The following is a 27,953-nucleotide window of genomic DNA, read 5'->3' as shown; positions in this document are numbered from 1 at the left end:
GTTGCCGTCCTTGAGGCTGGCACGCAGGGAAGCCTTCATTGACCTATGAAAACGTTCACAGAGTCCGTTAGCCTGCGGGTGATACGCAGTCGTGCGGTGGAGTTCCACCCCGAGGCTCTGTGCGACAGCGTTCCACAGCTCAGACGTGAACTGTGCGCCTCGGTCAGAGGATATATCCGAAGGGGTGCCGAAACGAGCAACCCAGGTTCCGAGAAAGGCCCGTGTCATCTCAGCAGTTGCCGCTGAGGTCAGTGGCACAGCCTCAGGCCAGCGGGTGGTCCTGTCAACCATAGTCAACAGGTATGTGAACCCGTGCGAAGATGGCAGAGGGCCGACCAGATCCACATTCACATGGTCAAAACGTCTCTCTGGAACCGGGAACAACTCAAGTGGGGCTTTAGTGTGACGGTGCACTTTGGCCCGTTGGCACTCAACACAGGTGTTAGTCCAGTCCCTAACGTCCTTCTTGAGGCCGTGCCAGACAAACTTTGCCGCAACTAGTCTCTGCGACGCTTTCGAACCTGGGTGGGAGAGGCCATGGATGGCATCAAAAACTTGTCGTCTCCATCTTGTGGGAATTATTGGCCGAGGGCTGCCTGTGGAGACGTCACACAGGAGCGTGGTGCCGGCATCTCCAAAAACCACGTCCTCGATCTGCAGCCCTGTAGTTGAGGTCCTCAGGAGTTGGACGTCCGGGTCTGTGGTCTGATCTGCTGACATTTGGTGGTAGTCCAAACCAAGATGGACCGCCCCTGCCACAGCCCGTGACAGGCAGTCCGCCACGTAGTTGTTCTTCCCAGCAACATGTTGCAAGTCCGTAGTAAACTCTGAAATGTAGGACAGATGGCGTTGCTGGCGGGCAGACCACGGCTCAGCCACCTTGGCCATGGCAAAAGTCAGTGGTTTGTGGTCCACAAAAGCAGTGAAATGTCGACCTTCCAGCAGGGAACGAAAATGTCTGATGGCGAGGTAGAGACCCAGCAGCTCCCGGTCAAAAGTACTGTACTTCCGCTCGCTGGGACGCAGCTGACGGCTAAAGAAAGCCAGTGGCTGCCAGGCCCCGCCTACCCACTGCTCGTAGACAGCACCGACAGCGTAGTCCGAGGCGTCCGAGGGTGATGGCGATGGGGGCTGTTGAAGAAGGATGCGCCAGCATGGTGGCCTTCGCCAGGGCTGCCTTGGTGGCAGCAAAAGCCTTTTCCCTGCTGTCTGACCAGTCCACAAGGTGCTTGGGCTTACCTTTCAAGGCCTCGTGCAAGGGCCGCATAAGCTGAGCAGCTCGAGGGATGAAACGGTGGTAAAAATTCACCATGCCGAGGAACTCCTGCAGGGATTTGACAGTGAGCGGGCGTGGGAACCTTGTTACTGCCTCCACCTTTGATGGGAGAGGGACAGCACCGTCCTTAGTGACTCTGTGCCCCAGAAAGTCAATGGTGGAGAGACCAAACTGGCACTTAGCGGGGTTGACAATTAGCCCATGCTGGCTAAGTCGCTCAAAAAGTGTTCGGAGGTGCGCCAGGTGCTGAGACTTGGACGTGCTCGCTACGAGGATGTCATCCAAGTACACAAAAAGAAAAGGTAGGTCCCGTAGAACAGAGTCCATCAGGCGTTGAAAAGATTGGGCGGCGTTTTTAAGGCCGAATGGCATACGCAGGAACTCAAAAAGACCAAATGGCGTGATCACGGCTGTTTTGGGAATGTCCAGCGGGTGCACCGGCACCTGATGATATCCCCGGACGAGGTCCACCTTGGAAAAAATCACCTTGCCTGCCAGGTGAGCTGAAAAATCCTGTATGTTCGGGACTGGGTATCGGTCAGGCGTCGTTGCCTCATTGAGCCGCCGGTAGTCTCCACACGGGCACCAGCCGCCACCCGGTTTGGGGACGATGTGAAGGGGTGATGCCCAAGGGCTGTCGGAACGACGGACTATACCCAGGCGTTCCATATTTGCAAATTCAGCCTTTGCCACGGCAAGCTTGGTCGGGTCGAGGCGTCGAGCACGGGCGTAGACGGGTGGACCAGTAGTGGCGAGATGGTGCTCCACACCATGCTTTACGGCGGATGCAGAGAAAGTGGGCTGAGTGAGCGTTGGGAACTCGGCAAGCAGACGGTGGAAGTCATCTGAGGCTGAGAGCATGCTAGACAGTCGTATGGAGTCAGTCCCGCTGAGCGTGCACGTATAAGAACAAAATGTGACGGCGTCAATCAAACGGCGGTTCTTTACATCCACCAACAGTCCGTGTGCACACAGAAAATCGGCTCCGAGGAGGGGAACGGCAACCTTAGCTGTAACAAAGTCCCAGCCAAACCGTTGTCCTCCGAAACACAATTCAACGTACCTCGTGCCGTACGTGCGGATGGGGCTACCATTTGCAGCTTCCATAGGGGGGCCGTGGTTGTCAGTCACCATGTCCAAACGGGTTGCGGGCAGGACGCTCCTCTGTGCTCCCGTGTCGCACAGGAAACGTCGTCCGGAGATGCTGTCACGGATGAAAAGCAGCCTGCCTACGCGGCCGACACTCATGGCCACTACTGAGCGTCGGCCCTGGCATTTCCCGACCCACCGAAACTGCATGGCGAACGACATTTTTTAGCCTTGGGTCCAAACTTGGCATGATAAAAACACAAGCCTGGAGACTGTTGGGGGCCAGAAGACTGCTGCCGACGAGAAGTGGATGCAGCGACGAGTGTGGAGTCGTCCAGCTGCACAGGATCGATGTGTGTGGGAAAAAACGCGGCCACACAATGTCCCTGACTTGCCAGGAAGAATTTGTCAGCCTCTTCAGCCAGCCTCCGACAGTCAGTGATTGTGGTGTTGGCTAGTGCAGCCCTGACTTGGGAAGGCAGCTGACGTAGAAAAAGTTGGATAAAAAGAAAATCGGGACTGTGCTCGCCCAAGAGATCCAGCATACGGTCCATGAGCTCAGATGGTTTGCTGTCATGGTCGTGGAGTGTCTCTGGATACGTCCAGCAGACTAACGTCGGGGTCACCAGTGTGGAAATTGCAGTAAATCGTAAAAGACAATTTCTCACTTTGAGCACACGAGATGCGTGTGTCGTTTATTTCAATAGGAAAAAACACTGAGCTCCAAAATGGCGCTGTCCAGCAACAACAACAGCCTGGGGCTACACGTCATCACCCTTCTTAACATTTAAAGGGACCGCGATCCCTGAACAGCTATACTTACATGAAGTAACTACAGGCAGAACAAAGTGCTGTGTCTAGTATGAACGGTATGTAGAACCATACTTAATAACAAAGGTGAATTATGTCAATCACATTCACTACATAAGCAAAGATGTGAGGTCTGCTTATGAGATAAAATAAAACCTTTCAAGTGTTATTATTTTACAATGTTTCTTTAAATTAAGTGTTTCAATAGAGGCAAACTATGTTTTTAAGTCAGTTTCTCTAAAATTATTACAGGAGGGAGTTTTCTCACTTCGTTTCATCTTGGGGACGTTTATCAAAATCCTGTACCGTTAACCTCCGAGCTTCCTCCTGAGGCACCATGGGAAATGTGGTTTTCTACACAAATGGATTGTACCAATATTGCGGTACGTTTTTAAATAAAACACACATCTTATTTGTGATAATTATTCTTAGCTTGCGTTTTATTTCTTCTAAAAGTAGCAAATTTCATCAATATCTCTCGTTAATTTTGAAAAATGGCCCATAAAACAGTGGAGGAATCTAACCGTCGCCCCCTGTGCGGCGGAAGAATACGGGCCTCCCGCTAATGCCAGTCCTCTTCTACCGTCGGATTACAGCTGTGGAGGCACGCAGTTGAGCTGTCACCGAGTCATAAAACGTCAAATAAAACCAAAAGTAAGTGCGGCAAAGTAACATTTTTGTCCAACGTACATTTCTAAACGCGTAGCGTTCGTAAAACCAGCAAGCTGCTCTGACTTTGAAGTTTACCAGCGCCACGTGGTCAAACGCAAGTTTGGTGACGCTGTCAGAAACTTGTGCTGCCTGCAATCAAAGCTAGAGCCAAGCTACAGGGAAGATGCAATGTGGACTTCTACCATCATTTTTCATAATATTATTACTAGTTCTGTCCGGATGTTGCTGGGATCAGACTTGAATTGACCACAGTTTTTCTATTTTTATTTATTTGTTTTAAACTTAACACCCAGTTCATGACAACTGTTTAATTCTCATGTTGCTCTGTTCATTGCTAGCATCATATTCCAGGTTCTTGAGGTAAGTTTTGGAGTTGAGAGTTGCTTGGTTAGCTGGTATACTCACAGCTCGGTTGTTTGCAGACTTTTTTTTTTTATGCTGAAACTAATGCAAACCTAAACTAATTGCTGCCCAGTACAACAAACGTTTTTGATATGCTTAGTTTTGCTTTATTATTATTATTATTATTATTATTATTATTATTGTTATACATGGGGTTGATAAATCAATGTTGCTATACTGTCTCGCAATTAAGCCACCTCTAACATAACTGACGGCTTCTTACCATATGTTTTATTTAACATTTTAAATCTAGTCCTTCCTTAAATGCATTTTGACTCCCTAATGGTTAGATCAAGCCCAGAATACTATGTTGCTTCTGGTGTGCTAACCTTGAATAAAACTGCAATGGTTTCAGTGTGTTACTAATGGTTTGTCCAAACAAATTAATCTGAAGAAGCATTAAAACACTATTGAATTGACACCAGGAACATGTTAGCATTTAAACAAAGGCCGGAAACGGTGTATTTAATGTGGACATTTTGGTGTAATCTAACATTAAACTTATATTGAAACCCTCCGGGGGAAAAAAAAAACTTCTGTTCCAAAACCACAGCTTAGAAGATTAAAGAAAATCAGATATTGGCCTGAAACATGAAGTAATATTTAATGGTCTGGCCTTATGTTACAGAATAATTGTAAGTTGGTCAGTAAACAAGCTGACAGGAAAAACAAACACAGAAGTGCTTGTTCTGTGTCCTCTGAGCGCTGAGGATGGTCTCGAGCCAGGTTCCTAGAACTGTTTTAGACCATCAAGGCGAACGATAATTTTGAATTCTTTTAAGGGTTACAGTAAGTCTTGCCAACATGCCAGTATTGCTTCCCCAACATAGCGTCTAGCCACTGATTGGGTAATGCATCACGTTGACCTATAGAGTCAGGGCTGTTAGCCCCAGGTCCGAATGACCTAATTTATAACGAGCGTCTAGGTGGATGCTGTTCGGGTTAAGAGTCTGTATAAACCACCCGTCTCATTCAGAATAAGCGAATTGCGCTATGCATTTGCACATGTGTGCATCATGCGTGTGAAAACATTCTGGCTACCAGACAAAGCCTGCCGTCACTGTAATTTGTGTGGAGTGCAGGTAGCCGATATGAACATAAGGCTCATGGGCATTAGTTTTAATGCTTTAAGTCTTGATGTGCGTGCCGTACAATAACCGGTGCACTTTGTGCCATGTTCGATCGCTCTCTTATGGACTTTATAGGCTTGAACAGTGGCAGAAAACACCTGATTGCAAGGCTCCACCGACTTCACCCAAAGACGGAAAGAAGAAACGTAAACCTCCTGTCTTTCGAGCACCCATTTCCAAACGATTGAGCTTAACCCGATCACAACATTCCAATTGGCGTGTTTTACATTAAGTATTTTTTCCCCCCCGATTGCCCCTTTATTTCAATTACGCATGTCCATGTGAACGTAGCTAATCAGAATCAGAAATACAGTTCCAGTACAACCATCCATCACATACATCACAAACATTTCGGGGGAACGATTGACTGAGATCTTGGTGCCGAGGACCCCGTCTGACGCGGTTTCCATCGCTAATGTATGCCTGTGCAAATTCTCAGTTATCCGGGTCTATGCGACAGCAACCAGGCTTAAATCGGTGGGAACCAGGCTTTGCTTCCGATTTAAGCCTGTCAGCTATCGCTAATGTAGCTAAATTCTGAAACAGAGCTGCGTTTTTCAAGTTGTTTTGGAACCTGGCCCTTGTGTGGACTAATTAAGAATGTGCTGAGGTCTCAAGTCACTTCATGAGTTATTTTTGAAGTAAAAACATCAACCGCAGACTAGGGCTGTGCATAAAAATCGATATAAAGATTAATATCGATATTTTTAAAAACGATTTAATATCGATATTCTAGCTTTCAATATCGATATACCTCCCAACCTCTAGGGGGCGTTATTACAGCGCAACCATTACAGTTCACAGCGAAGGAGAGCAAGTGAGACGAATTTGTGGAACGGTCGACAGGATTTTAGAAGCTCCTTTGTCCCTAAAATCAGATGTTTGGGCACATTTTTGGTTTCTGTGACACGTTAAATGCATTGAAGCAAATGCACTTTATTTTGCTGTTAATATGTCTGTGATCAATAAATAGAACATAAACACAATATTTGGCTGATTTTGGTGATTGAATCACTGAGCATTAATTCAAAGTAATAAATATCGATATTGGAATCAAAGCAAGCTGAGCTATGTATCGAGAATCGTATCGAATCGGCTCATCCTAGATGATACCCAGCCCTACCGCAGACTTGCCGAGGCAATTGTGGGTGTTTGGTGGTCGTTTTTTTTGTTTGCCATCAAGAAGGTTAGCTGCTGTATCTTCCATGACCAATCATTGCCAGAACATGTTTTCCTATTACCTAAGCATAAACTTAGGTGCATGGATGTTCAGATATTTAGAAGGAAGAAATGTTCTGACCTTAGCTAGGAGTCTTGACTGGTAAAAGCTTGACTTGATGACAAGAGTTCACCTGCTTATCACATTTAAAGCTTTACTGAATGTCACCCCGATGTATTACTTTTATTAATCATTGAGTGGAGAAAGTGGGAGTGGGTGGGGAAGAGGCCTAGAAGACAATACAGTCAGTGTTTTACAACTGAAAAATTATTTTCATCTTTCTGTCTTAGGTTTTAGGAAGGAAATTGCTGCTCTTCCAGGGTTTGAAGCAGTTCAGTATAGGCGGATGTTTTTATTTTTATTTATTTAATTTTTAATTGATCATATAAATTAATATAATTAAGAGCCAAAGAAGGAACCTTGAGGGACACCAGAATTAAGGAGTTTGTTCCAAAGCTACTGAGTTTGGTATAACGTTTACTCTGAGTCCCTTTCTGCTTGCTTTGCGGGGAACAATTCTGACCTCAACCACATTTGATCCCCATTTCTGCTGCTTTTCTGATGAGCCTAACCAGCATGATCTTTAAAAAAAAAAAAAAAAAACTAACAGCATCCTGAAGTACGCATACAGTGCTGTGGAAGGTTTTACCTTGACTTATTTTTCCTGCCTGCTTTTCACAGTTGAATGCTGCAAATGATCGTAAATATCTCCCAAAGGTAACCTGGGTAAACACAAAAAGCAGATGATTTCTTTAAGGCAGGGCTCTCCAACATACTTTGCGGTACGAATCAGTTTAATGTCAGACAATATTTTCACGGACCAGTCAGTGGTTGAGATGTGGTGCGTAAATGCAACTGAAAAAATGGTACAATCGGCATAAAAACAGTTTTATGATATAAAATATTCACAAACGTATGACCCAGAAGAATGTTGCTGGGGAGAAGGATGTCTGGGTTCTCTTCTGAATCCGTTGACCCCCCACCTGATCTCAGACAAGTGGAAGACGATGGACTGGAGGGAATTATTAAGTGCGTGAAAAATGCAGCTCGCCACAATGCAGAATCAGTCCGGAGCCTGTTACTCTGCAACAAGGTGGGACAAGACGGTTTTTTTTTTTTGGCAAAAAAAAAAGTTCTTTGGGTTCATTTAGCCAGCAGTAGTTCTGGCCTTAGAACTCCCCTATTGGTGCCATTATTTCCAAGTCTCTTTCTCATGAATGAATCATGAAAATTAACTTCCATGGAAGCAAGTGAGGCCTGCGGCGTTTTAGGCTACGTTCACACTGCAGCTTGAAGTGACCCAATTCAGATTTTTATTTCTTTTTTTTGCCCATATGCGACCTGTATCTGATCTTTTTATGACAGTCTGAACAACACAGATCGGATTTTTTTTAAATGCGACCCAGGCCACTTGGATATGTGGTCCTGAATCCAATACGTATCTGATCTTTTCAAATGCGACCTGTGTCTGTACGGCCGGGTCGCATTTATCCGACCTGTACGTCACCAATACTCGACAAACGCCACTATTCTGCGTCCTGCTATGCAGAAGCGGGAAGAAAGACGACACCCATAGCGGACTACAATGAGAAGAGCAGTCAATGGACGGAAAGCTCCAGTTAGAAAAGAAATTAATGACCGCAAAATACGCGCCAGCATTACAATCCATGTTTACTTCCGCAAACACTGAGGACGCTTTACTTTGTGTGACGTGTGCGCATGCGGGACACTTAGGTTGAACCCATTCAGTTCTCACAGGAGATCATATACAAGTCGCATATATTTGGAAATGTGAACGACCACGCAAAAAAAATCCGATTTCACAAAAAAATCGGAATTGAGCATTAAGACCTGCAGTGTGAACGTAGCCTTAGATGTTGTTCAGGGTTCTGTTGTGACGTCTTGGACGAGTCATTGATGGACTTTTGGGAGAAATCCTGTCAGATTGGCTGCTTCTCTTCAGCGTTTTCTCAATTTAATGGCCGTCACTGTGGCGCTCCGGGATCAATCACTTCTGTTACTGACCTATTCTTGAATCCCTTCAAAACGGGGAATGCTTGTTCCTCCTTGACGTCTTTTATCCTACTTCATGCTGTCCCACAGGTTCTGTTTGTGATTTCTTGAATCTTACAAGTCAGTAATCAGGCTTTGGTTTGACTCGGGGAGATTATCTCCAAAATAAATGTGGTTAATCATACAAGTAATTTACCAAGGGAGGGTGTTCCTTTTTCACGTAGGATCAAGGCTGTTTAGATTTCTCTTCTCCATTAATAAATGAAATCACATCAAAACTGCATTTTTGTCTTTGCTCAGTTTACCTCTGCTACCTAAATTAGTTTGATCTGCAGGATTTAAATGTGACAGAAGAGCATAACAGAAAATATATATTTTTTTCATGCCACTCTTTCAAGCTTCCATCTGTTGCTGCTTTACTACATTTATAATCCTCTAATATACAAGTCATTGAGGAAGAGGCGGCCTTTGCAGAGCAATGGATCAGAATCGCCAGCAGCACGGAGTCCCTCAAAATGTCCCGGTTGGGAGCTTCAGGCAGGGCAATGTTCCCAGCGTGGAGCGAGGAATCATCATCGGAGACAACGTCCAGTTTGGCAGGCAGAGACGTCGCACAAATCTGTCTCAGTCTGAGGGTTCGGGGGCAGAGGAGGAGCGCCCGGGCTCCTCTGTGGAGGCGAGCGGCTCCTACGGCCGAAGCCCCATCCTCCAGGGCATGCAGTCGGAGGCGGTGTGGTACAACCGCACCGCCTACGAGCAAGCCGAGGGCGACTACCACCGGCGCCTCGCCTCCGGCGGAAACGGGCCGCTGTCGTCCTCCCCGCGGAGCCCAAACGCCAGGACTTTGACCTTCCACTCCAAACGCAGCAGCAATCAGCAGGACGGAGAGCGCGGCGTCCCGACCGTGAAGGCCTCCGGTACCCCGCACCGTCAGCCGGGCAAAGGTCGCAATAGGACCTCCTCTGAGACCGAGCAGGGGAGCAAGGGCAGCAGGGGGCAGACGGCGAGGAAGAGGGGCCTCTCCGAGACTGAAGGCAGGCCAAGATGGGACAAGTATGACCCCCCCCCCCCTCCCCCTCGCACTGAGAATGAGCGCAACGTGGTTTGTGTGTTGTAACGCTGGTTACTTTAGTCTGTCTGCGTTATTGTCTGGCCTTTTTTTTTTTTTTGGTATGCCAACATATGTGTTTAAGCAACTAAGGAGAGATTTATTATAATTTATTTTTTTGGTTGTTGATATTTTTTGGGCACAAAATGGAGCCGTGGACCACAGGATGTTTGGTACTGATGGCTCACTTTTAGCCGCCGGAGGACGGTTCCTACCCGCTTTGATAACGTTGGCAATTTAAAGTAATTTTAAATTTTATCTTAGTCTGCTGTAAGGAAACGTAGTTATGATGGCAGAAAATTAGATCTACTGTCATGAGTTTGATGTTTTTGGTTTGATCAGAAAGCATCATCTGTAGTGTTGCACTTGGTATTCAGATATTTACTTAAATTGAACAGGTTTGAGACTTTTTTTTTTTTTCATTCTGACAATTTCTGTCCATAATCAATGAACTTTCTGAACTAGTGAACAGTTTCACCCGGGTTTGTTAATTGTAGGGCTGCGGGATATCAGGGAATAATTGTAGTAATATTGCAAAAACAGGGTGGAGGTGTCGATTATGGTACATCCTGATTAGATTACTAGCATGCAGAGCAGGGTTGCATGGCTCTTCAGATGTAACCTCTAACCGAATATTGCGGCCAAGCGGTCCGTTGGGATGTCGCGGTGACTGTTGTGATTCACTGTGTCGTGCAGCTCAGGTTTAAAGCGACTTTAAAAATAGAAATGGAAGGTGAAACGGCAACAGCGTAGGTACGAAATCTGGGATAGGAATTGGCAAACGAGCGAAGACGGCTAACATGGCTGAGGGGGTCATGTTTGTACAATAAAGGGGTTGCTCTCCCTTTTTGCTGGCAGGCAGGGGCCTGCCTTTTGTTTGCTAATCCAGACTTTGCAAACGATGCAGCTCTGCTTGAGGAATGTGTCGCTGCTGTAACCCACCAGCAAACGGATAGGAGGTGCAACTTGCTCTAAAGGTTTTAGCCTCTTTCACTTATTGGATGTTTTACATCATCCCCCCTCTTACCTCTTTTATTTGCCTTTTTTAAATATCTTAAAATGTCTTTTTAAGCTTTGAATGGCTTCCTCCCTCGCCACCATTGAGTCCACCTTTAAGTGCATGATGTGGGAACCCGTCACGTCCCTCTCTGTCCTCCTAACGCACTAAACACTGCTTGTGAGCAAATAAGCCTATAAATACTGAGTGTTTGTTTTCTTCATCCTCCTCCTCCCTGAACTCTGTCACAGCACCAACATGAGTGGACTCCAGTGCCTCGCCGCAGAGAACATCTGGTTCGACAAGCACCGCTACGATGAAGCGGAGAAGCGCTTCTACGAGGGAGCGAACGGCCCCGCCGCCCAGCAGCAACAGGTAGCGCCCTCCTTAACGCCCGCTGGGCTAGAGGCCTTTACGCGTTTTCCGTCTGGAGGACAGCGAGTTGTTCAGAAAGCAGCTGCACGGCTTTTCCTTTTACTCCTTTCCCTGCCAGTGTTGGCAACGGTTACATCAGCGTCTGTCACAGCGGTCGGCGGCCCGCAGCAGCTGCCTGCACGCTGGCTGCTGTTCCTGTTTTAGAAGCGGCTCGACGGAGCGAGAAGGGTCAGGTGGTTTTGGCAGCTGCCTCGGCTCGTCAGACCGTCCTGACTTCCTGCCCAGGGCTGTTAACCGAGTGGGGGAGGGGTCTGTGGGCTTTTTTTTTTTTTTTTTTTTTTTTTCTTTGTGTAAATATACTGACGTGCATCTATTTTGCACCTCCAGGGGTTTTGATGATGATTTGTTTATTTTTAATGTCAGTGGTGAGAAAACTTTGATCAGTCGGTTCATTAAAAGTTTTATCAGCTGTTGTAGTTGCTTTTCCCCTCAGGAAATGTAACGATACATCGGTTTAGGGCTGGGCAATATATCAAGATTTTAAAAATATCTAGATGAATATAAAGATATAGGATGAGACTATATGGTTTTATATTTAGTTGATGTATGTTGCGGTGTTAGACTTTTATGTATGCAAGTTAAGACTACACGGAAAAAAGTTTATCGATAAAATAGTGATTATCGATAGTTATTACAAAAATATATTTTAAGTTCAGCCCTGGCTATTGTATGCTGTTGCTTAATGACCTATTTTTAAATAGACTACTAAATTCAAACACAACCCTTTATTCAACCAACTTTTTTACCAAAGCTGTAAGTTTTAAGAAAAGGGAAAAAATAACACATGCTCTCTGAACTGTTTGAAGGTTGCTGAAAGAGCGTTCCTGGGTCTGGCTCTGATTGGTTGGCGGGATGTAATAACTGTGGTATTAACCTAATTAAATTAAAACCCTATTAAATTTATGAATTTTAATACATTGCCTGAAAAGTAATTAAGGCAATGTAATCATAAAACAAAGTTTTACCATAACAGTTATCAGAGACACTGAACGAGGTGTGTCATGTGAATAAAGCTGTGTGTGAATGAAATTCAGGGAATTATTTTAGTGCAACTGTTTCAGAGAAGGAAAAAAATTTATATTAAAAACATATTTTATCAGGGTTGGATACATTTACAATGAAGGATGAGGCTTTCCTCTTTGCTCTGACTGCAGGCGAGTTTCAGGACGAGGCAGCGGTCTGTCAGGGAGACAGTGCTTGGTGAAGCTTGTAGAAGTGCTTAGACAGTAACTCCAGAACGATTGTTACTTTCCTGAGAAGTCACCGATAACAGAAGAAAGTCACTAGATTTTTCCCTAGTCGCTTTTTTGACTAAAGGTTGCTGGATGGGTCTAAAAAAAGTGCTAAATATAGGCAGAAATCCGCTAAATTGGCAGCAGTAAGCAGGCGCTTCCTCAGATTAGTAGTATTCCCGCCACTAGCCGTGTACTTCGCCTCACAAATATTCATTTTGAAAAGCGGAGCCAGACTTTCAAGTGCTTTCTATCAATTAAATCTTATTTATATAGCGCCAATTCATGAAACTTGTCATCTCAAGGCACTTTACAAAGTCAAATTCAATCAGATTATACAGATTGGTAAAAAAAAAAATTCCTATCTAAGGGAACCAGTTGATTGCATCAAAGTCTTGACAAGCAGCATTCACTTCTCCTGAAGAAGCGTAGATCCACAGGGAGAGTCGTCTGCATTGTCCATGGCTTTGCAGCAATCCCTCATACTGAGCAAGCATGAAGCGACAGTGGAAAGAAAAACTCCCCTTTAACGGGAAGGAAAAACCTCCAGCAGAACCGGGCTCCGTATGACCGGTCATCTGCCTCGACCGCCATACTTTGTTGACTGGACCAGCGGCTACTGACATCATCACACTGTTGTGCTCACGTTCAGCATGGCAAATCAGCCACTCTTCTACTCCCTGTGTCAGTGATGCGTTTAGGTACCGAAACATGGTACCGTATGATTTAACGTGAATTCGGTACCAGGTAGTACTGACGGGATTCGGTCGGTGCCTATAAAAGTAAAGAATTCGGTACCCATCCCTAGTTTGTGTTGTAGAACACCTTAGTGTTTTTTTTAAATAAACTTTGAAATGATGTAACCTCTTTTCCAAGTTTCTTTAAAACTGAAGCGTAGCTATGATTGTTTAAAGCTACATTACTGCACATCAACAGTGTAACTGCATACCGTGTAAATGCTAGGTGTAACCCCATATTGTCCTATTGTAAACATTTGGTTTTGAGCAGATTAAAATGTCTCCCAATGCAGAATTTTGTTACAAATGGTGTGAAACTCACTGTTGCTCCAGTGATTTTCAAAGTCTGGATTCCCTGCCAGACCGATCCTACCCAGGATTCTCAGCTAAAGATCACAGCCAGCCATGTGGGAGAGACCTGAGCACAGCACACCGTTCTGCTGTAGTCACCAGTAACTGTGTCAGAAGCAGGGAAACAACTTTTTCTGCAAGTTTTAGCCACATTCTCTTTATTGGAATAAATAAAACATGTTGTGAGCCGAATTATCAACAAGGCCTATCGAAACCAAGAGCTAGCCAGCCTAGCATCTTTGCAAAGATCCGCAGCAGAGCGAGATTCAAGGTTTCTAACATCTTGTTGCAATAAATGTTGCCAGATTCTTTTTTTTTTCTTTTTAGAGCTGAATAATAAAGTTGAATGCTTTTTTTTTTTGTGTGGTGTTAGAATGTTTTAGAAGGCTACTAAAACGGTTAATCCCATGTTGGATCAGATGACACCCAGAAGGTGAACGGCAGGCTCAACATATCAGTCAACATCACAATGCTAGCTTCCGTACGCCGTGAAAGTAATGAAGGGAATCCCTCACGCCTGCTTGTTCTGGACCTGTTGCCTCCACTATGCACACCTCACAGTGCCTGTTTGTCCATTTACTTCTGAGTTGTTAATGGCTTAACTCTTCTATATTGCTGAGGAGGGGGGTCAGGCCAAAGCAGCCCAGCAGCAAGCTAAAGGTCGCCAGCAGAAACGGCAGCACAGAAATGTAAGTTTGTCCTGATCCAGCTCGGTTTTTCAGCCCCAGGAATGCTGCATGAAAACACCGACTCCATCTACAGCTGCACCGCGTCGATGTGTTTTATGGACTGAGAGCTCATTCTTCTGCCGCCTCTGTCAGTGTGTCGGATGAGAAATGTTGTTCGAGAAGATGATGCATGACGAGTTGACATCGTCATCTTTTGATCTGAATATTGGAGATTTGATCCCCGTTGCATGTCGAAGTGTCCTTTGCAAAGATTTCTACATCCAGGATGCTTTTGAAATCTCTTTGCAGGACATGGAAGTAGAAATTATAACAAAACATTTCCTCTCTGATCTTCAAATATACTAAATGTAGTCTCCATTTATCTGTGAAACAAATGGCGATCGCCTGCTGGCATTTTAGGCAAATCTTCTGAAGCGGAAGTCATTATGACTGCATGCAGGAAGTGTTGGAACATTTCTTCCTGTGTGTGAATCTGCTTTGAAACCCAGAACAATGTCTGTGTCCTCAACTCATGATGAAAAACTCTAGCCCTGCATGCCTTTGTTTTTAAAGCCTTCCTTTTTTATGCATGCTTCTGCTCTGCAGGTTTAAAATGGATCTCAGCTTCCATCATTAAATTTTTCAGGCCAAGCTGTGAGACGACTCCTGCTAATGTATCTCCTCTTCCCACAGTCGTCTTCCCAGGGAGGAGACCAGGAGCTGGTTTCCCGCATGAAGAGCCTGGAGCTGGAGAACCAGAGTCTGCACAAAGGTTTCTTTTGTTTTTCTGTCATCTAAGCGTTTTAACCTCCTTTTGGGCCACCATCTATGTTTGTGCAGCAAAACGATCGACCTGTTTTTTGAGTTTGGCTCAATTTAACTCAATATTCAGCTTCTAAGGTAGATCTAAGGCAGCAGTCTGAAATTTAGTTAAAAAAAAACAGTTAAAACAAAACATCTTGGCATCTTAGTACGAAATTAAACTACATTAGTAATTATTCAGTCTCAAAAGATTTTTTTTTTTATTGTAAGTTGACGCCCAAAATTAAACTTGCGTTACTGATTGTATGAAAGATATTTAAAAAGAACGTATTTTGAGATATTTGGACCCCGTACCCACTTCTTGTAGCCATCTGCGAGTCTCTGACATCAGTCTAAGGAAAGGTTGCCACAAATAAAATAATTGGCTTTTTACCTCTTTGGCCTCCTGGCTTCATTTTTCAAACACTTCACCTATTAGTGGTGTCCAATACCAGTTTTTTTCTTTTTACTGGACCGATTAAAAGTAGTACTTCAGTATAGATACTTGCCGATTCCAAGTATCGATACTAAGTACGTAATAATTTGGTATTTATGGATCACAAATAATATAATTTACCACTGAAAACGACTGATCATCTTTCAGTTATTTTTCTTTACTCGACATGAATTCTGTCACGTTTCGTCTTGAAATGCTTCATAAAATTTTTGTTAGGACTTTTATTCCTCTCTTAATAGCTTAACACAGCAGCTAGTCTGCTTTTTGTTAGTATCCTCTGTGTTTACCTTGAAATATCCCCAAATCAGACATTGTCGCCCCCTCCCACTAAGTTCTCTTTTGAGGGCCAGCAACCAACCTCTTGGTGAATTAGCACCACCACCTGGTATGGAGTGGCGTCTAGCCCTCGAGATGCGGCGTAGGACAAAAATCAAGCACAACATTGGTATCGGCTCAGAGTATCGGGTTGCGAGTACTTAAATTTTATTTATATTGCGCCAATTAATGAAACATGTCATCTCCAGGCACTTTACAAAAACCAAATCAGTCAGATTATACAGATTGGTCAAATATTTCCTATATAAGGGAACCAGTTGATTGCATCAAAGTCCCGACAAGCAGCATTCACTCCTGGAGAAGCGTAGAGCTACAGGGAGAGTCGTCTGAGGGATTGCTGCAAAGCCATGGACAATGCATACTGAGCAAGCATGAAGCGACAGTGGAGAGGAAAACTCTCCATTAACGGGGAGGAAAACCTCCAGCAGAACCAGGCTCAGTATGAACGGTCATCTGCCTCGACCCTGACACTTGACACCATTATCACGGTTATTGAAGAGGGAGCAAAGTCTCTGTCCCTAAACCAGCTTCCCCACCATAGGGTGGTGTTGGCACTTCCGATTTATCTGAGAAGAAACCATCAATTAATCTAACCGTTTTTAATCTATATTTTTTTTATGTTAGTGGTGGAAGAGATGAGGGCCGCCCTGCAGAAGCTGGAGTCCAGAGTGACTGAGCTGGAGAAGTCTCCTGCACCAGCTGCCGTCCCCTGTGCCAAGGTAAACCACGGAAGGCAAATGGAAAGTCAACATGTAGTTATGATTCTAATTTACGTTTGAGACCCAACACATGTTTATATCCTGTGACATTTGGCTTTTATGAGTAGTTGGTGATGTTTTTGGCTCAACTTTTTATTACCCAGGCAGCTCCAGTCCAACAGGTGAAGGTGACAAACGGCGACGATGCCGACGATGACGACATAGACCTGTTTGGCAGTGACGAGGAAGACGAGGAGGCAGAACGCATCAAGCAGGAGAGGCTGGAGGCCTACGCTGCCAAGAAAGCGAAGAAACCCACCGTCATCGCCAAGTCCTCCATCCTGCTGGACGTCAAGCCTGTAAGTAAACCTCTGAACTCTGGATGAGGAGCACGACGGGCGGTGCCGGGCGTTCTGACAAAAGGCTGCTGTTCCCTCAGTGGGACGATGAGACCGATATGGCCAAGCTGGAGGAGTGCGTGCGCACCGTGCAGATGGACGGGCTCCTATGGGGGGCTTCCAAGCTGGTTCCGGTCGGTTATGGCATCAAGAAGCTGCAGATCAACTGTGTGGTCGAGGACGACAAGGTCGGCACAGACATCCTGGAGGAGGAGATCACCAAGTTCGAGGACTATGTAAGTCGTGCTCAACTTATGTTGGATTTGAAATTTGGTCTTTTAAAAAAAAAATCTATGAAAATGTTTGAGGGGTATGAATACATGCGCCAAGAAGCTACAAATGCATCCAACAAACTTCTTTGTTTTTGAGTTGGAGTTTAAATAATGGACTAAAACGGTGCACAGCCTAATTGCAAAGGGGAAGAAAAGTCATGCAGTTTTTTTTTTTTTTTCAATTCTTCGTGACCCCTTTTTGAAGCAGTTTGAACAAAATCCTCTGAAAATGGGAGGACGACCTCTGCAGAGCTAGAAAGATCCCCTGTTCAGGTAGAAGCTTTTAGCCGGGACCTTTTTACGGAGGAGAGGCGCTTGTATGCGAAGCCAAAAAATTCAGAGGTCGTGGAAAACATGTGGAGGAAGGTACTCTGGTCAGACGAGGGCTAAATCCAAGACACTATGGGGAGAAAATAAGCTCCGCACACCACTCTGCACACAAAGTATCCGACATGAAACATGGTGATGAAGCCTTGGGCTGCGAGGATGCTTTTCTCCAGCTGGTCAGAGATGGATGGTGTTTTAAAAAGAACAACTTTTATCCTCCAGCAGGGAGGCGGGCCCGTCACGATAAAACATTTTGTCTGGATGATACATTTTTCTAAATGATTGCAATAAATCATATTATTGTCATTTGGAGACCTTTTTCAACTAATATCTGCATAATAAGTCACACATATCCTCTCGACCTACCGGCTCAGACAGATTTAAGGTTGTGGTTTAAAACTAAAACACTCCCACCCTGCAGCAATCCTGTTTGACTTTGACTCCAACTTCATTTCATTTCAAACCAGTGTTTCTCCGGCTCTCCCTCACCACGTTCTCATGTTAACTCTGAGCCTCCCCCACCACATAAGTCTAGCGGGCCGCCAGACTTATGTGGAGCGTCGTCGCTTTATTTTAAACGGCTCTACATTTGAGGGCAACGTAAAACGGTCAGTAAGGTTTTCCGTCTGGAAGAAAACCTCACGGTCAACCAACTTAACGCATTCGCTGTGATTAGCTTGACACACCCTTCCTTCGAGCTGCAACACGCTTCCCATTCCCCGTTCGTCCCGCACCTCCAGACAATTACTGCCACGATTAACTCTGGGGAAACCCTGGCAAGATTTAACCCCTCCTACGCTGAGGAAACCAGGAGGGAGGGGTAAGCATACGCCGATGCAGCGTACTGAAACCTTTATCCCGTCTCAGAGAGGAGACGGAAACACAATTAAAATAAGCAGAATAATTTACATCGCTTATTTCACCCTAAGTGTGATTAAAATGAATTGTGCAATTGACTATCGCGACAGGCCTAGTTTCAATAAGGAAACTGGTTTTGTGATGCTCTCTAATCGGACTGAACTTGAGCCGTTTTAGAAAGAACGGCCAGATGTTTCAGCCTGTAGACATGAACAGCTGGCAGGAACAAACCTAAAGAGCCACAGCTGGCATAGCAATGAACGGATGGTCTAAAAAGTAACAAAACACTTCAACTGTTTTTGTTAGGAAACCTTTTATCACGTTTCTTCCCATTAACAATTATCCACATCTGTGTGTTCTTTCACATAAAATACCTTTTTTAATTTATTGAAGTTTATGGCTGGAAATCTGCTTCTAGATTCTGTTGTGATTCCTTGGAAGGGGGGAAAAAAAAGCTTTACTACCTGCATTTAAGTTTTTTATCTTTTATTTTTTAAAGGACTCAACATATAAATACATTATTTTACCCAAATAGAAAAAATAAACTTCTCTTTTTTTCCTCTCTGCAGGTCCAGAGTGTAGATGTTGCTGCCTTCAACAAGATCTAATCTTCATCTTCACCATCAGAGGGTTAATGCTGCTCCCAGCTTGTGTGGTTAATAAAAAGCTGAATCCAGAGCACAGATGTGTCCCTTTTTCATTTTCTGCATATTTATTTACAAGGCAACGTCTAAAAGTGCTAAAGGTTTAAAGTGAGCACAACTTCAGCGTAGAGCCCAGCCCGACCCAAAACCCTGGGTACACAGGCTGGGTGAACGTGGTCTTCTCTTTATGAAGCAGAACCATGGAGTCAGAAACATTGTAGAACGTTAAAGTCCCGGCTCTGAAATCCAGAAACACTCCTATCCTGCTGCCGCAGGGAGCCGCGATGGCCACGCTCTCCTTGTTGTGCTGGAACGAGCAGGCCGTGTCGACGCAGTCCAGGCTCCAGGACCGGGAGTTGTGTCCCAGCTTGCAGTCGCTGCCCCCTCCGCTCCTGTTCATGTTCTTGTAGCAGATGCCAACCGAGACCCCGCCACTCCCAGCCCACTCCACCTCCCAGTAGCAGCGGCCGGCCATCCCGCCCCTGCACAGCACCTGGGCCCAGCTGGTGAAGCGGTCCGGGTGGTCTGGGTAGGGCTGCGGCTCAGAGCGGGTGGTCACCGACCGCCGGCTGTTGGAGACGCTCAGGTACGGGTTGGCCGTGTTTGGGTCCAAAGTCAGGTCGTTGTAATCTGGGGAAGAAGACGCAGTCTCACCATCTTATAGGATTTAGAACAGAAGATGTCACTAAACTAAAGCAAATATTTCTGCTCACATTGAAGGAAGTCGGCCCTTTTCCTCAGCTCTGTGGCGGAAGGAATGTCGGCATCTTTAGCTATTGAAGTAGAGACAAAGTTAGCGGCCTTTTCAGCTCAAACCTCTAAGTATCTACGTGCGTTCAAGAAGACGGTCGTACCTTTAGCCTTTTCAGTGATGCTTGGATGGACGCTCTCCTTTAGTGAGTTTACTGGAAGTGCAAACGAATAGTTCAGTACAAGAGTATTTAAGAGGATCCCTTCCTAAACTAGACGTACCTTTTTCGGAAACTCTGCTGAATTCTCTCTGCAGAGTCTCCTCCAGGCCTCCGTTCACATCACAGAGGCCGTCTCTCATGGTTTTATACATCACATACGTCAGTGCGTCTGTGTTTGGCATCTCCACCGTCTTCGAGGGGAAATGAAGAGACTTGCACTTCTGCAGAGATTATGGTGGAAAAACAACCGAATCAGAACAGATGTCTATTTCTTTTTTTTTTTTAAGTGGTGATTGTGAATTTAATCTCAATTTATTACTGGGTTAAGTTACTCTAGAGTCCAATCGGATAGTTTTTCTCAACCCTAAACATTGTTGGATCAGAACCATTTAAGAAATTCTCTTCTACATATAGACATTAATCTGGGCTAGAATTTGTCTTTACCAGAATTTCACAACTTTGTATTACTAATAGTAAAGTTTTGTTGCTTGGCATTTATTGGTATTACCCATCTGGTTGTCTCAGTTTGGGAAGAGAGTGAAGGGCTTGGAGTTACAAAGCCTGTTCATATTTTAAAGACGATTATCGTTTCCACGAGGGCACGAAGAACTACTCTCATTCAGATCTGAAGGAAAATTGTCCGTCTAAAGAAGAGCTGTATAATGAGTCTCTATATTCCAATAGCAGAAGACTAGTCGAATGCAATATCTGCCAGTGGCTTGCAAAAATATTCATACCTCTTGAACCTTTCCACATTTTCTCACATTACAACCACATACAAATATTTTATTGGAATCTCATGTAAAAGACCAGCACACAGTGGTGTATAATTGTGAAGTAGAAAATTACACATGTCCTGTGCAAAAGTATTCAGCTCCCTTTTCTGAGTGCATCTAATTGCCTTCAGAGGTTGTCTGATGATTGCTAGTGGCAGAATAGAGTCTACCTGTGTGTAATCTAATCTTAGTACACATACAGGCTACAGCTGCTCTGTGAAGGCCTTAGAGGTTGGTTAGGAGAATATTGGGGAGCAAACAGCATCATGAAGTCCAAGGGACACACCAGACAGGTCGGGGATGAAGTTGTGGAGAGGTTTAAATCAGGCTTAGGCTATAAAAAGATTTTCCAAGCTGTGAACATCTCACGGAGCGCTGTTCAATCATCGTGAGGAAATGGAAAGAGTACAGCACAGCTGTAAACCTGCCAAGACAAGGCCGTCCACCTAAACCTACAGGGAGAGGTGACAGCTCAAGTCATTTACAATGAATTTACCAACTTTGCAGAGAAAAGTAGAATAATTACACAGTTAAATCTGCACATCCACACCAAATCCATTTCCAACATAAATGCAGAGAAAATGATTAAATTTCAACTACTCAACTGTAAAAGCTTAGAGTTAAGCTCCTCCTGCTGTCTTGATATCCTGCCTACAACCTTCCATAAAGTCTAGCCTGTCGTTGAATCTGATCCAAAGAGTAAATTCATCCCTCTCATCAGGTGTTTTCCCCCTGGCTTTAAAAACAGCAGTTAATAAACCACTGATTTATAAAAAAAAAATAATAAAAAAGCCGTCTGGACAAATCACTGCCATTTATTAGTACAAATATTTAATTATTGTTTCAATAGTTAAATAGCTTCCTTACGATGACCAACTGCTCTGATGATTTCAGTCCGGTCTCCGTACTCATCACAGTATTGAGACAGCCCTTGTCAAAGTGTGTAATGACATTCATATAAATACAGACTGTGGAAGAACCACAGTGTTAGTTCTGTTGGACCTCAGCGCAGCTTTTGACACTGTTGAAAATGATATATTATTAAACCGACTGGAGACCTGGGTCAAACTCTGGTTCAGCACTCAATGGGTTCAAATCCTACTTAAAGAACAGGGACTTCTTTGTGTCCGTAGGTAACTTCTCAGCGGACAAAAGTCACATGTGGGGTTCCCCAAGGTTCAATCCTGGGACCCCTTCTGTTCAATATCTATATGCTCCCTCTAGCTGATGTTATGACAAGAAACAAGATTAGTTACAATAACTACGTAGATGATATGCAGCTCTACATTATGATGTCACCATGTGACTCTGAACCTATCCATGCACTGAACAGATGCTTAATCAATGCAATATGTGCCAAAACTTTATTAACTTTGGACTTAAAGAGGAACGAACTAGAATCAGCAAACAGCTGATCTAGAGAAACTCATCCATGCGTTTATCTTTAGTCGCACTGATTACTGCAACAGTATCTTCACAGGTCTGCCCAAAAAACAAAAAAACAAATCAAGACAATTGCAGCTGATCCTGGACGCTGTTGCTCGCATTCTCACTAAAACCAGGAAGTAGAGCATATCACCCCAGTTCTCCCTGTAGCTCAGTGAATATATTTTAAATACTTCTGTTTATAAATCACTGAACTAGTTAGCACCAAAATGCATTAAAGACTTGTTGGTGTATCAACCCTCCAGACCACTCAGGTCTTCTGGTTCTGGTCTACTCTGCATCCCCAGGACCAAACATGGAGAAGCAACATTCAGCTTCTATGCTCCACAAATCTGGAGCAAACTTCCAGAAAACTGCAAATCAGCCGAAACACTGATTTCCTTTAAAACAAGATGGGAAAACCTGCCTATTTAGAGTTACTTTTGACCCAAAATTTTAACCCACAATTTAATGTTTGTTACTGGTCTCTCAACCAGTGACTGTTTCAACGTGTTTATGATGTTTTTATGTTTTCACGATGTAATGCACTTTCAGCTGCCTTGCTGCTGAAATGTGTTGTTCAAATAATCTTGACATGTTGTGAATTGGCGCTATATAAATAAAATTTGATTGGGAAAAAATAGAATTTAATATTTGAAAGCAATTTATTCTCAGAAGTCAAAATATTGTTCTGTTTTAAATAACATCTTTGTATATAAAACCAATAAAAAAGTAAAACTGGTCAATCCCACAGCTTCTACCCTGGCAGTTGCCAAGGTGTCCTGGGAAAAGACGTCATTACCTACAGGTACCTAGATGGACACATTTTGGACAGGGACAACCTGACAGTTTGGGCCCACGTGCCAAAGAGTTCGGACATCCCTGGACAACAAAGAAATGTATGGCAAACCCTGTAAGATCTTTTGTTGTAAACCTTATTTTTCCTCCACGTCACAATTACGCACCACTTTTTATTAGTCGATCACATGAAAGGCCAATAAGGTGCACTTCCATACCTGGAGGAAGTGGATGTCATCTGTGCGGGAGAGTCTCTCCAGCTCGGCCTCGATCCTCCTGTGCTCCGTCATCTCCCTCTGGATCTTCTCCAGCATCTCCTCGGCCTGAGAGACCACCAGCCTCTCCTGGGATTTGATCATCTCCTTCACCTCCCCGCTTTGCTTCTCAATGGATCGGATCAGCTTGGAGAAAATCCTCTCGCTCTCCTCCACCACCGCCTCCGTGCAGTGCTGCAACGGTCAAAGTTACTTTTTTTGTTTTCCAATTTAAGCATTTTTTGTTGTAGTACGGGGGGGGGGGAAACATTACAATCTCTTGTGGATGAAGGATATCTCACCTTGATATATCTGATGGCATATCTCAGCTCCTTCTCTGCATCCTTCAGTTTCTGTGCCGACTTCAGAGAGGTTTCTTTCAGTTTTTTCTAGGAGAACACAACAGATGAATGTTGGTCGGGGCGTTCTCTCTCGCTGCTTAGTGGAAAGTTGAATTATACTTGAAGGGTTCTGGTCCATCAGCTGCAGAAACATCTGAGCAGGAGCTTCTGCTGCAGGACAATATTTTACGTCCTGAAGGCCTCACACGAAGCTATTCTGCGCTTCTCAGACAACACTTTCAGCATCTGTTGCAAAGTTGCTTGAATTTCAGACTCCCCAGAGACGAGCAATGAGTCACCCTGATGTTTTATTTATACACTGCAAGCATTGCTGAGCTTTATTCTTCTATACACAGAAAGATATAGAACAGCAAGTGCAGAAGATCTTGAAAGTAGAGATGGAGGTGCAGACGCCGGTAAGGGTAGTTTTTCCTCTCTGATTTGAACTCTGTTCAAAACAAAACCAAGAAAAAGTTCCTGGAAACTCTTACAAACCACTTTATAAAAAATTGGGTGGCTCAAAATCTGTGAGGTTGTTACCACTGCATTTAACTTTTTTTTAAAAAGGAAACATCTCTAAATCATTATTATTCCTAAAAGAGGGTATCTAAAAAAAAATAAAAAATTTAGATATGGACTGGTGTGGTGACTGTGAGTAAAATGACCACAGATGGTAAAAAAACAGAAAAGAGCTCTAACTTTATTTGAAAACACTAATAATTATTCTTTCTTCTGCTAAAATCATATATATTCCAGCTATAATGAAACAGTTATTTAGATTTCAACAGACTAAAGCAAAGATGCAGCATTTGGTTGTTTTTACAGTGCTCATATGTTGGGCTCATCATCTTCATAGAGGAACGTCGTGAGAAGTGAAGCCAGAAACAACTCATTTCCCCGAAAGATTTTGATGTAGAAGTATTTGTGTGTAACTAATCAGTTTTGTTTCTGATGGGAAATAAGACGAGCATATGTCAAAACTTTATCACCAAAAACACATTTTAAGGGGATCAAACTATGTTGAGTTCCATGGCTTCTGATCACATCAGATGCTGAAACCTAAAAACATTATTTATTTTTTTGGTGACCTCACCAAAGCTGAGCACAAATGTGCCTCACAATGTTTTTTTGTTTGTTTGTTTCTTTTAATGATGAATGCTGCCTTCAGTATTTCCCACTAAGGTTGTCGTTTTTTTGCAAAGATTTTTTTTAACTACCATTTATTATTGCAATGCAATTTTTTCAAATCATCATGCTTTGCTGTGATCTTACTTTGTTTTTGTTTTTTATCGTCACCTAACTGAACGGTGCTTGTTTATGGTTTCGACTTTTTTTGGGTTCTTCCCATTGTTTCACATTTTAAAAACAATCAGCGCCCAATATTTAATTCCTTTATGAATGAAGGTAGACAGGTCGATTTAATTAATTTCCAGTGACGTAAAATGGACCAGAAATATAGATTTCTATTAATAAAAGCTTTTGGGATGATTTAATTTTTTTCCTGCCAGCACCCTTAAGTAGGTGCACCCAAATTACCTGTGTTTGTTTTTCAAAATAAGATTACAATTGCAGATATTGCACAGTGGACTCATTGTATGAAATAGAGAAGAAACGCGTTGCAACATGTAGGAACTATCAGCATCATTTCTAATAGATCTTTTTTTTTTTTTTCATTCTTTTGGGTCTAATGGGCTGGTATTTGGCTTTAATTTATCATTTGTCAGGATAAATTAGAGTTAAAACTTAAAAGGTGTGGTTGAAGTTTTGGCCCCCGGCCTAATTAAAGGATGTATGGGAATGCATTTTGAAAATGTCACAATTAGTTGAGCTATATTGTTTCTTTGTTCAGTTTGTAATTACATGTATAGACTTGAAGCGTAGCGCTGACAGCCAACTAGTTCAGAATAGCTAACAAAGTAAACAATTGTTTTGAAACCAGCAGCTACAGCAGGAAGTCGGTGCCCAGACAAACATTCCACAAAGGTTTATTTCCTTTAAAATGGTGGATTGTAAACTCTTCCTTGTAGTATAGAAGTGTCCCAAACAAAGATATCACACTTTATTAGGTTTAATATCTCAATTAATCCCAGATCAAACAGACGGTATTAGTCTTTTCTCTGCTTTAGCAGACTTTCTTCTTTCTCATTTTAACGGCCTACATGTTTTAAAATGGTAAACACAATGCTTTGATATTTGTCAGCCATTAGTCCAATAAAAACATGAACTCAGCTCTGTATTTTCTTTGGGTGTTGCAAAGCTAAATCAAGAAGTTCAGAACATGTTGACGGAAAAACACAGTCGCCCTTTAAATCAAATGTAAGCTTCAAGGCAAATTCTTTACATGAGCTGTGATACACAAATATGTGCCTCTTTAATCCCTGGTCTAAAGCATTTAAGGAAGTGTAATTAGAGCGAGACGGTTTCCGAAACGCACCTAAGCTTCGGTAATGTGTTGTTTTTTGTTTTTTTATTCTCATCTGCTGCTGCGACCCACCTGCTGATTGGCCCTCTCCTCCTCCAGGGGCCCCACGCTGTGGCCCTTGTGGCGCTCCTTGACGCACTGCGAGCACACGCACTGCTGGTCGCTGTGGCAGTACAGCCGCAGCAGCTTCTCGTGCTGCTGGCACAGCTTCTCCTTCAGCCGGTCCGTGGCCGGGATCAGCTTGTGGCCCTTCCTGTGGAAGCGCTCGTCGTGTGCCTTCAGGTGAGCCTGGCAGAAGGACTCCAAACACAGGAGGCAGGACTTCACAGCCTTGCCCTTCCTGCCCTTGCAGGCGCCGCACTTCACCTCCTCGGGTCTGGCCGGGTGCTGAGCCGCAGGCTGGGCTTCGGTCTTCAGATACTTCTCCACCACTTCGGCCAGGACCGTGTTCCTGCTCAGCAGGGGTTTGGGGTTGAACACCTGCCGGCACTGAGGGCAGCTGTACTGGTCCTTCTGCTTGGCTGTGTTCCAGTAGTCCTCGATGCAGTCCAGGCAGTAGCTGTGTCCACAGGGGATGGTCACAGGGTCCCGCAGGACCTCCAGGCACACGGAACAGCAAAACTGGTCCTCTTCGACAGAGATGGTTGCGGCTGCCATGGCGCTCACCAGCAAGCGCACACACACTGAACCGAAGCAGGAAGGGACGACGATGGGCGTAGCTGAACAAGTGTTTGAGATACCAGCGGCTCAGGTTTCACCTGCTGCGCCCTGCAGCCTCCAATCACAGCCAGCGCACCTGAGCTAGGCCCTCCCAGGTGAGGCTTGCAGAGCTCAGCCCTCTGTGGACCCACGTCAGGTTTGGCCAGAGATGACCTTTAAAGGTAACCCGAAGCGTGCTCTTTTCAGAGCAAAGCCCTGACTCATGTTTGTGGTAGAAGTCAACTTTCTGCCTTTCACGCTTGTGTTTGTACAACAACACGTGAACCGAGAACCAGACGTACACCGAGTCTCAGGCCGGAATCAAGATTCTAAAAACCGTTGTTGCAGAACTCTCAGTGAAAGTGTCCCTCCCTTTCTGATTATCATTTTTTTACCTGTCACATTCAAATGTTTCAGATCTTAAAACTAATTTTAATATGACACAAAGATAACATAAGATGTAGCCAAAGCAACCTGGCCCTATTTAAAGAAAGTGACCCATTTAATCTGCAAAATGAATAAATCGCTTCAATAGTACCTATCTGACAACTTGAGGTGGCCTAAATGATCTCAAAAGGAAATACAACACCCTTTCTAAGGTTGTGGCACTCCAGCAAACCACGGCGAGAGCTATTATCATGGCCGGGAATTACTCCAAGAGCACATTGACAACTGACCCAGGAAGTCACCAGCAGAACCCTGCAGACCCGAAGCTCTGCAGGCCTCATTAGGCTCCGTTCTGCTCGGTGTCATTGGCTGAACAATACGAAAGATGCTGGGTAAAAATGGCCCCAAACTACAGCTGAGCAAAGACAACAAAGATTTACATCTTCAAAAAGCATTTTGGTGACACCCCAAGTTGTGACGGGACAAAGGTTAAACTGTCCGGAAGGTGTGTGTCCTGATAAATTGATCACAAAATGAACAATGTCATGTTCATTCAGTGTTCTCTAGCAGAACCGCCCAAAGACATCAGCTCATGACTTTAATCCAACCCATACCAGCAAGTTCACATCTCAATGGCTTTTTTTTTTTTACAGAAGGCTTTGGACTGGCCTAGTCAAAGTCCAGACTTAAATCTTATTGAGGTACTTTGGTAAAGCCTTAAACAAACCATTCTTTCTCGAAAAGCCTCTGATGTGGTTGAATTAAAACAAATCTGAAAAGAACGAGACAAATTCCTCCACCGGGATGTAAAAAGGTCAGCAGCACCTTTCTAATAATAGACAAACCCTTACCCAAATGTATACTTTTCACATTCCCTCTTTTACAATGTATTTGAATGTATTCATTTTATCATTCTCCCTTAAATAATTGGGTTTATTATTTTTATTAGTTTTTACCTTTGCTTTTCTGTGAATCACTGATTTTCTTCTGTGAGAATACCAAATAAATAG

At 44.0% G+C, this 27,953-nt stretch overlaps 2 protein-coding genes across 9 annotated transcripts; one reads left to right on the top strand and one right to left on the bottom strand.

Annotated features, from left to right (window-relative positions):
- Positions 1–3,697: 3,697 nt before the first annotated feature.
- On the top strand, positions 3,698–18,967 carry eef1da (eukaryotic translation elongation factor 1 delta a (guanine nucleotide exchange protein)). 8 transcript variants are annotated; one of them, XM_021312903.2, is made up of 10 exons: positions 3,742–3,829; positions 4,186–4,207; positions 9,010–9,664; positions 10,968–11,091; positions 14,095–14,160; positions 14,833–14,911; positions 16,358–16,452; positions 16,596–16,790; positions 16,871–17,065; positions 18,856–18,967. In XM_021312903.2, the coding sequence occupies exons 3-10, from the start codon at positions 9,090–9,092 to the stop codon at positions 18,892–18,894; spliced, it is 1,368 nt and encodes a 455-aa protein (XP_021168578.2). In that variant the 5' UTR covers positions 3,742–3,829; positions 4,186–4,207; positions 9,010–9,089; the 3' UTR covers positions 18,895–18,967. The 8 variants fall into 8 exon arrangements, with proteins under 8 accessions (XP_012711990.2, XP_021168580.2, XP_021168578.2 ...); XM_021312899.2 differs by having other exon boundaries at positions 14,092–14,160; XM_021312901.2 differs by having other exon boundaries at positions 3,747–3,829; positions 9,059–9,664; positions 14,092–14,160.
- On the bottom strand, positions 18,888–27,799 carry LOC105920884 (E3 ubiquitin/ISG15 ligase TRIM25). Its single transcript, XM_012856532.3, has 7 exons — positions 25,930–27,799; positions 23,397–23,483; positions 23,059–23,289; positions 19,903–20,062; positions 19,785–19,835; positions 19,644–19,703; positions 18,888–19,560 (listed from the first exon to the last, which is right to left on the bottom strand). Exons 1-7 carry the CDS (start codon positions 26,512–26,514, stop codon positions 19,034–19,036), a joined length of 1,701 nt encoding a protein of 566 aa, XP_012711986.2. The 5' UTR covers positions 26,515–27,799; the 3' UTR covers positions 18,888–19,033.
- Between the last annotated feature and the right edge of the window lie 154 nt (positions 27,800–27,953).

This window comes from Fundulus heteroclitus, chromosome 6 (genome assembly GCF_011125445.2).
Source record: "Fundulus heteroclitus isolate FHET01 chromosome 6, MU-UCD_Fhet_4.1, whole genome shotgun sequence".
NCBI classification, from domain to species: Eukaryota; Metazoa; Chordata; class Actinopteri; order Cyprinodontiformes; family Fundulidae; genus Fundulus; species Fundulus heteroclitus.
This window is presented reverse-complemented; position numbering and strand designations above follow the sequence as displayed.